Consider the following 9836-nt stretch of genomic DNA (forward strand, 5'->3'; position numbering starts at 1 on the left):
AACAACAGGAGTGAGTCGGTTCACTGACGTATGGCACTCGATTCTCCCGGTTCAGTGACACGACTCGGGTTAATTAACTGGATCTTCGGTCAGTTCATCAACACTACACCCCATCAAGGAAAAGGATAAGAAAAGAGGGACAGTTAGATTCGAGGCTCATAATTTGACAGAGACTGAGTGGACCTGAGCTCCGTATACTTAGTGTCATTTTGTGAACCCACATATGTGCTGTAAAACTTAACTGCTGGACTGGTAAACTTGCTCAACTTGAATCTATGGTCTCAGATTTGATCTTTGAGTTCTAGTATCACAAGTCTCCTCAACAGACTCATGGGAATTAGAGCGGTTAGAGTAATTGGAGTCAGATCTTTTCTACCCTTCGGGCCTTGTATTTTTCCAAGAATCCCCTTCATTACTAAAACCATTCCCAGTGATGACGAAAGTAGTAAGTAAGTAGTAAGAAGTAGAAGTATCAGTAGGCCTAGGCCTACCACAATGGAATAATACTCAGTACTTGAGCATTGCAATAGAAGTATTAACTGTGAAGAATGAAGGAAAATGGCCCAGTGTTGCATTATTTTTTGCATTACCTGTATGAACTAACAATCTCATGTTCTCACTGTATTTTCTTCTGAAACCTAAACCTAAGTACTACTTCACAAAATACCATTTACTGTCTTCCACCTAATACTGTGGACTCATTTTGAAGCATACTGTAGAAATTGCCCTACTGAATTTCATAATTCAGTGTGTCCAGTAACGCAAATAACAACGCATTTTTCCTCCTCCAGCCCATCACATCATGACCCAAAGAACAGGGAACACTCTGTGTGGGGAGATTCTTATTGGTACCATAATGGGAGTCATGTGGATCTACTCTTTGTGACAGGAGGCTGGGGGAAAAAAACAGTGCATCTGTCCCTTAATCACTTAGCTGTGGGCTGACTAGGAGCTGTGTGTGTCCAGCTATAAAGACGAGTCTCTCGGGCATGTCCGCCATTAGCCCTGAGTGGAGGGTACACATCACATTACACCACAACGGGACTCAATTTGTGCCGAATTCTTACCTGAGCAAAGCTTTTAACATCACCACAACGAAGACATTTGTTGCAATTTAACATCCTACATGGAAAAAGGTGAGCATTTACTTCTATGTTTCCTTATAGGGTTGCAAAACCTGGCATGTTTGTGTTCTAGACACTGTAACTTAAAACAAAAATGTGTATCTTTTGTGTATCTCCTTGTTATGCTCGGATGCGTATTGTTTTCTAAAGGTCAGCTATCATTATATGTTGAAATCACCTGCAGGGTATTTGATCAGCTGAAAGGTTTGACAGTTTGAGACAAAAAGAAAACTGTGGGAGGAAGATTTGTACATGCCATGAGAAAATTTGACTTTAGCCACCAGGAAAAGCACCTGCTGGCCTGGAATCAAATTCAAAATTGATAGAACATGTTTTGTTGCTGTTGATCTACAGTGAGACGGATTAAGGCATGCATAAACACGAGGCTGGGGCCCTCCAGGGTATCTCGCCTAAAACATCTGTGCCCTTTGTAATGATCAGCATGACAGTATGTAAGTAACTTTCCCACATTTTCTTCTATCCCTTTCTTCCTTCTGATGCACCCATCCCAAATGTTATACATAATGTATTCATCCATCTTTGTGTCCACTTTCCAAAAGGGTTTATTATGTTCCTGCTCTGCCCCGGTCAACTGAGAGCACAGCTGGGGACTACAGCCAATATTAAACACATTGTGGTTGGAAGGTGTTACGATTACATCACACTAGTTAACCCCAGCTTGAGGTACTGTACAGTGACTTTAAACTCATGTCCTAGCATGTCCAATTTTGGGTGGGACTCAAATTGAGCCTCTAAACTTGAAAGATTTGCCCCCAAAGCATTAAAATCTTTGCTGGCAAATGATCAAGTTAACAGTGACATCTTTAAATGTTAATGTTAAACTAAGTAAACTAGCAAATATTCACATTTAAAGAGCTGAAACTAGAGAATTTGGACATATTTTATGATAAATCGATTAATTATTTAGTCTATGACATGTAAAATAAAAATCAGAATCTAAGGTGACATAATCGAATGTCTTGTTTAGTCCGACCAGCCTTCAAAAACTCAAAGATATTGGATAAGAGAAAAACAGCAAATCTTCACATTTGAGAAGCTGCAGGTACAACATATTTGCCATTTTTTTGCTTGATTGAGCGTGTAAGTGTAACAACTAATTATCAAAAAAGACACTTAATAGCTGCAGCCCTAAAGTAAAATAAAGATACATTTCATTTTCTTGTGCAGGTTGGACTGTGAGGAGATCTGGAGACAGTTTGAAGAGGCGGTTGTCCGTCAGTCCTCTTGTAATGTGACGGTGGAGCATTATCGTCACATGTTTTACGCCATGCCACAGACCTGGCCCTGTGATAGGGTGAGGAAGAGCGGTTTCTTTTTTTTTATTACAATTTAAACTTTATCGGTATTACACACTACACCAATGGTTCTCAACCTTTTCGAGTCGCGACCCCCAGAATAATGAGGTTCGTGTTCGCAACCACCCCCCACCCCCCTTCGACAATGAGAGAAAGAGAGCTGCAAACCGGTGCAAACAGCTGTTTCTACACGCCTCCCCCTGCTGATTTTGGGGGACTTTTGTAAATGCTCTCATTAATACATGTAAATAAGTAATGTTTTGCTTTAATGATTTTTAGTTTAGTTTTAGCATCTAGCACCCAGCATTGTCCAACTGCCCCGGGCTCTGTGGATTTTTGATGCGCTTGTGACTTTTTCTCTTCCCCTGACCTGCCTTAAAGGAACACTTATTGGGAATTTAGCTTATTCACCGTAACCCCCAGAGTTAGACAAGTCGATACATATCCTTCTCATCTCGTGTTGTATAACTGACGGGCTCCAGCATTAAGCCTTAACCTAGCACAGATCCTGCAGGTGAATGGTTCCAGTAATCCTACTGCGCCCAATAGTGTGACAAAAGTGACAATATACGCCAACATGTTCCTATTCACATGTTGTGATTTAGATCGGTTAGCGTGTACAAAAACAACGTAACATGAGACACAGCCATGTTCTAACCGTAAACAAACCGGGAACTATATTCTCAGACAGGCTTGCTGCGAGCATATCACTCCGCCCAAGTACTATATTCTTCCGCCTGAGAATATAGTTCCCGGTTTGTTTACGGTTAGAAGATGGCTGTGTCTCATGTTATGTTGTTTTTTGTACACGCTGTGACTCTACAAATCACAACGAGTAAATAGGAACATGTTGGCGTTATTTTGTCACTTATTTGGAGCAGTAGGATTACTGGAACCATTCACCTGCCTGTTCTGTGATGGGCTGATGCCGCTGGAGCCGTCAGACAGCGTTACAGCACGCACGGAGATGAGAAGGGTATGTATCGACTTGTCTTGCTCTGGGGGTTACGGTGAATAAGCTAATTTCCCAATAAGTCGGCGTGTTCCTTTAAGACCCCTTTCTGTGTTCCAGGGCCTCCAGATTTACGAATGAAGCTCTAAATATATAACCCATGAAATGTACCACTCACACACTAATGTAAAAACCATTCCCCAGTCTAAAATGTTATTGAATTTTCACTTCCACCATACTTTTCGAAATGAGATACACATTCATAATTTTTCATTAGATATAAAAATCTTTTAAGACTTAGTGCCCTATTTTAACAATCTAAGCGCATGGCGTGGTACATTTAGGGTGTGTCGAATGATCACTTTTGCTAGTTTGACGGCGGAAAAAAGGGTCTGTGCACCAGGCGAATGGTTCAAAAGGGTTGCACTTAGTCTGCATTAATTCATAGGTGTGTTTTGGGTGTAACATGCAATAAACCAATCAGAGTGTCATCTCCACATTGCTATTATGATGGCGGATTTGCACCGTCATATTTTTATTTCTAATCTTTTGCATGACTGTGTGCTGCTGTGCTTCCCTGTGTGTGAAACAAGCATAGTGTGCACGCACTGTGCATGAGCCAAGGCACATTTTAATTTGCTGTTAAAATAACAATGAAATGCAGCGTTATTTACTTTAGACCAGGTTTTTGTTGGTCAAAGGCGATCACTTCCCACTGCCTCAAGATAGCAATACGCCAATAATTCACCTGAACACACCTCCCTGTAAGCTGGTCTTACAGGGAGGTGTGTTCAGGTGAATTATTAATTATTATGGGTGCAAAGATGGGCGACTTGTGTCGGCGCTATGCCGGGTGCAAGATAGGGCCTTTAAGCTGCTTTATCACATTCCCCTTTCTTTCTGTTCAGTTCCTCTTCTGGAGTAAAACCAGGACGCTGATGCACAGCTATGCAGCTGTTGTACGTCACTTCTGGACCCTGGAGGACACGCTGGCTGGCTACATGTTCAACGACCTCATCTGGTGTGGACAAGAGGAAGACTCCGGTAGATCTTTTCTAGTTTTAACAAGACAGAGAGGACTGAATGACAAGAAAAGAGGCACTGTCTCTTCAGAAACATTCACATGATAACAAGCACAGATTAGAGAAAATTCCTGTTAGTAGCAGAAGGACAGTTTTCTTCTCTCCTGTTCAATTAATTATTATACAAACCCTCCCATTTATCTTGTGATCCTTTGAAGAGGTCTTGACCTCCAGGTTAGGAAACACTGCAGTGACCCAACCATGATATAGCATTTCCTGTAACTGAATTTTGGTGGCATAAGGTACCAAAAGGACACAATCAGATCCATTATTTAAAAACAAGGACATAAAACTGAACAACAATTAAGTATAATGTAATAAAATATGAATTAGTTATTAACTAATGACTATTGATTTTATTATTTTCGGCTAATTTGAGATGTCACTAATAAAGCCTACTAGCCATCTGATATTCCATTTCACAGTTGTAAACATAAACATTCTAAATGGCCCCAAGTTGATTTCCTGCAATGGATGTGAATGACATCAACTCAATATAACAAGAGGCTTGGCTGTTGCCTAGCAATGGAATTCCATTGAAAAGGTCTATACACACACACACACACACACACACACACACACACACATACATATATATATATATATATATATATATATATATATATATATATATATATATATATATATTGTTTCTTCGTCTTGCATTTAATGTTATAATGAACCACTAATAGTTCTCTATCAACACAATTGAGGCTTTTTAAATGAATGATGCATTTACAATCCGTATTTTTATACTAACAATCTATTATGAGAATCTGCAATTCCCTTTCATTATTTATTTATTTATAATGTTTCTTTGTAACTGCTGGATGTGTAAATTAGCAAACAGTTTGCCATCTCAACTTAAAAGTTAAAAACATGTCAGTGTTGTGTTTCTGCTTGTTTATGTTTCCCTCAGCTGGCCTTTCAATTGTTTAAAATAATGTACCAAAGTACCAAAACTATACCAATGTATTTCCTTAACAATTCTTAAAAGTTGGCAGAGCAGCCGCACATATATTAGTGCACATATATAGAGGTGTATGCCTCGATGCAGAAGGTCCAGGGTTCAAGTCCAACCTGAGACAATTTCCTGCATGTCATCCCACTATCTCTCCCCTTTCATATATATCTGTGCTTTTCATTAAAGGCTGAAATGCCCCTCACCCCCACCCCAAAAAAGTGTAATCAATTTTGCTTTAATTTGTGTGCTTTTAGAATTAGGAAAAGTAGAAGAGATCTCGGTAGCACTGGCATTTGAGTGTTTCCACGTTTTTTAATAGGTGTAGTGCTGAGTGATTAACTACATGTCGTCATATCAACAATTCACCTACTGTAAACTTCTTTTTCTCACTATTCAGGTCTCATTTAAAGCTGGTTTTAACTGATAGCTGTGGATTTGACACAGGTTTTGATTTCAGCTCTTGTCCAGAGTGGTCGGCATGTAGGAATCATCCGGTGTATTCCTTGTGGAGGCAAGCCTCGCAGGATGTGAGTTTAATGTCCAACACACAGCGGTGTTGTTTATCATTCATATGCAACATATTGCTCCAAAACCAGCAGTGGAATAATTACTCTCATGCGACTTTCTTCACCTGTTTGTTAGTTTGCAGAAATGGCATGTGGCAACATCACAGTGTTACTGAATGGGTCTATTGTTAACGCCTTCAGTAGGAAAAGGTAAAACAAAATCAATCAAACATTTTAGCAATGATGTTTGTTGAGTCTCTATAAAATAACTTTTTTTTTTTTATCTCACAGCATGTTTGGAAGTGTTGAACTGGACAGCCTGAACCCACACAGGGTGAATTATGTCAACATTAAGGTGGTGACCAATCTAGAGGGACCGTTTATGTGAGGATAAAACAGCTGATATTTCATATTATAGTAAAATGTTACTTTCACCTAAAACAGTACCACTTTCTATAATAAGTCACCCTTTATGAAGTGTTTTTTTTAAAGTTGTAACTAATGACTTATCACTTCATGTCAATGATTTATAGGTTAGTTATAAGCAGTGAATAAAAACCAGTTGTGAAGAATTCCTCTGCCAGGTTCAAATGTCTCTTTTTAGCTCTTTAATTCACCGGGAAGACTGTCTAATGTAAAACTTCTGGAAAAACCTATGGAGAATCTGGATCAAAATTAATTTATTACATCATTAACATTTATAATGGCAAACTTTATTTCTTATAGCTTATAAGTCCACAAAAATGTATGACTCGCTATATTGGAATAACAAGGCTATGCTTCCTGGTATGACCAATTTTTGGATTAATGGATTGATAAGCCATTAATGGCTTATAACTGATCTATAAAGATTTATGTTCAGCCATCCATACTGCAGTAAGTAAAAGCTTTAAAAATGGTGACTTATCAGTAAGTGTTAACTATTTATATCCACAAATCAAGTCTCTGGTTTTTCTTCTTTTACAGAGAAACATGTAGTGAAGGATCCATTGTGGACCTGATCCAGATCCTCCAGTCCAGAGGTTTCCGCTGGACTTGCACAGACAAGGACCAGTAAGTGACGGCCAACAAGTCCTGCAAATTAAACGTCAAAATATGTTCTTTGCCCTAGAACGACACAGAGAGACAGATTTATAGACAAACAGAGTAGTACCGAAGTACCCTGGAGTAACAGAAATCATATTTCTTCCCAGGACCCTGAGGATCCTTCAGTGTATCCAGAACCCCCAACAGTCCTCCTGCCAAACATGGAAGTTTGTGTAAATGTGACGTTATTTGAATCTATCGATACGTGTTCACGGAGACGTTTTTGTCGTTTTTTACGTGGTGGACAACACGAAAATGTGAAGTAATGTATTTCAATGGGAAGCATATTTTGTGGCCACAGCACGAAATTGTAGGGAGTAATATAATATTATGGAGCGTCCTTTTCGGCCGCTTCCCGGTGGGTCCCCAGCGGGCCGCCTCGCGGGCGCCTCCCGGCTTATGAAGCGACCTTTTCGGCCGCCTCCCGGCGTCCTTTCCCCGAGAAAATAATGTGACATTTACACGTAAAAAATAATGTGACATTTACACGTAAAAAACGAGAAAAACGTCTCCGTGAATCAATAGATTAAGAATAACGTGGACATTTACATGAACTGCCGTGAGACCGGGTTGGCCAAACATGTGCAAACAGCCTCTCACACAGAAAGAGCCTCACATTTCAGTGAATAGCATGTATTCTGATACTGTTATTTGAAGGTGGCTACAATTAAACTGGCCGCTCAAAAGATTTCCTGATTTATTTATTTTTTATTTATACCACACACTTGTCATTGATCACATTTCATTAACACATTAGGTCAGAGAGTGTCTTGGAGTGCAAAATGCATCTACTTCCAAATTCAAAAGCTTCTGCTTTACTATTGACTGGATTATGCTAATCAAATGTGACTGTGTGTGGGAGAAGCACCGCTAAAGCAAAAATATCAGCCCGACCTAATGGCCTCAAGGTGGGTCGTTACCAATTCTAAAGCCCTGTCTATGTCAAAAACTAGGTTTAATGCTTTTGATGCATTTTCCTAAATCAGTGTGTAATCAAATTACCACACAGCCAATGGGATGAAGAAGGGATTAATTGGGGTCCAGCAGCTCATATTCGCCCTGTGATATAAGGCTTGCACTATTTTCATGACTTTAGCTTAAAGTGGTGGTTCGGAGAGTAATTCACCCTAGGGTCCTTTGCACCATGACCTCGAGCCAAACACTCCCCCAGAAGTTTTTTTCACCTGGGTCGAACAGTGGGAGAGTTAGCTAGAGTAGCGTTATCAGCTGAATAGCTTAGCGCAGGGGCTAATGGACCCACGTTTGTATCTCGTAAAGTTACCCCACTAATAATGCCCGAAATGATACCAAACGTCTACAAGTAGTACAAATAGGTTAGGCTCTCATAAAACGATGGATTGGAAAGTTTGTAAGTACACCAGAAGTTTATGAACACTTGCATGCTCTCTTCTGCTCTCTGTTGATGCTGCTGCTGCTGCTGCTGCTACCTGCAGTTAGACGAGTGCTTAGGGCCGTCTACAAATTACTACACCGAAAAGAGATACAACAAAAATATTTATTAATTTAATGATTAAATAAGGTAATATCTCCAAATTTACCTCAATTATTACTTGTCTCCTGCTAGTTATACTACAGCACTTACTTTAAAAAAAAGTTAAATTAAAAAATATTTTTGTTGCATCTCTTTTCGGTGTTGTAATTTGTAGCGGCCCTACCTCTTGTATTAACAACAACAACAGCAGAGAGCAGAAGCAAGCAGCCAAGTGTTATTTACATAAACTGCGGTGTACTTACAAACTTCCTACCATCAGACCCTAATTGTAATACTAACGTTGGTATCATTCGGTGATGTCAATGTATATAGTAACTCTCTAATGTTAAGCTTTCTGAAATAACTGGCACCGATCATATTAATTCCGAACCATCACTTTAACCTTCTGTGCATCAAGAGGTCACCCGGAGTGCTTTTAACCACTTCCTCAATCTGACTGCAAGCACAGCTCATTTGCAACTTATCACATACACACCTACTCTTAATAAAATATTCCTACAATAGCTTGAACATATAGTTGAAGTACCAAAGGTAAAATTACTCAATATGCAGAAGCACCCCATATCAAAATAATGTTTATTCACTGGATTATAATTATTGGTGCATTCATGTGTTCAATTGTTGCTTGTAAAAGTGAAGCTAATTTCAATCAATGTACATACTGCTAAGTAGCTTGAGAGTTTACTCCCAGAGATCAATAAAGTCTAATCTTTAATAATATCCTACATCATAATGTATGTCCTAATAAATAAATTAAACAATTAAAAATGTGCCTTTAATTTAATTAAAAGTTAATTAAGAGTTAAAAGTACTATATTTGCCTTTGAAATGTATGAAGTAGAAAGTAGCATGAAATGCAGATACTCAAGTGAAGTACAATGACCTTGATATTATAAAATAGATAGGGGTGTACAATGAGTGGGGCAGATTCAGTATTTAGTTTTTTTATGTATTCATATTGTATTGTAAGTATTTTTCAGTGTTTTAATTTGACTTTAGTATTTCTAAATTAGGCCTACTGGATACAGCCTGACGCGCACCCCTACATACTGTATTAAAGCTATTATCAAGCGAGTATATTAATAGTGGAATAGTTAAATATTTATTTCGGTTTGTGAATACCACACTCTAATAATACTATATTATATATTACAAGTCATGCAAAAGTAAAATTACAGAAGTAGGATATGCGACAGAGTAATACATCACAATGTATTTGTTGATCATCTTTTGTATTATTGATCTGAATGAATCTGTAAAATAACATTAGTAACCAAAGATACCAAATAAATG

General features: G+C 38.7%; 1 protein-coding gene across 1 annotated transcript; it reads left to right on the forward strand.

Moving 5' to 3' along the window:
* The first annotated feature begins 921 nt into the window (after positions 1–921).
* On the forward strand, positions 922–7719 carry LOC120551973 (ADP-ribosyl cyclase/cyclic ADP-ribose hydrolase 1). Its single transcript, XM_039789571.1, has 11 exons — positions 922–1136; positions 1479–1576; positions 1685–1808; positions 2313–2439; positions 4301–4436; positions 5883–5965; positions 6081–6154; positions 6236–6328; positions 6911–6997; positions 7138–7191; positions 7611–7719. The coding sequence occupies exons 2-11, from the start codon at positions 1495–1497 to the stop codon at positions 7654–7656; spliced, it is 906 nt and encodes a 301-aa protein (XP_039645505.1). The 5' UTR covers positions 922–1136; positions 1479–1494; the 3' UTR covers positions 7657–7719.
* The last annotated feature ends 2117 nt before the right edge of the window (positions 7720–9836 follow it).

The sequence above is a fragment of the Perca fluviatilis genome, chromosome 22 (genome assembly GCF_010015445.1).
Source record: "Perca fluviatilis chromosome 22, GENO_Pfluv_1.0, whole genome shotgun sequence".
In the NCBI taxonomy this organism is placed as follows: Eukaryota; Metazoa; Chordata; class Actinopteri; order Perciformes; family Percidae; genus Perca; species Perca fluviatilis.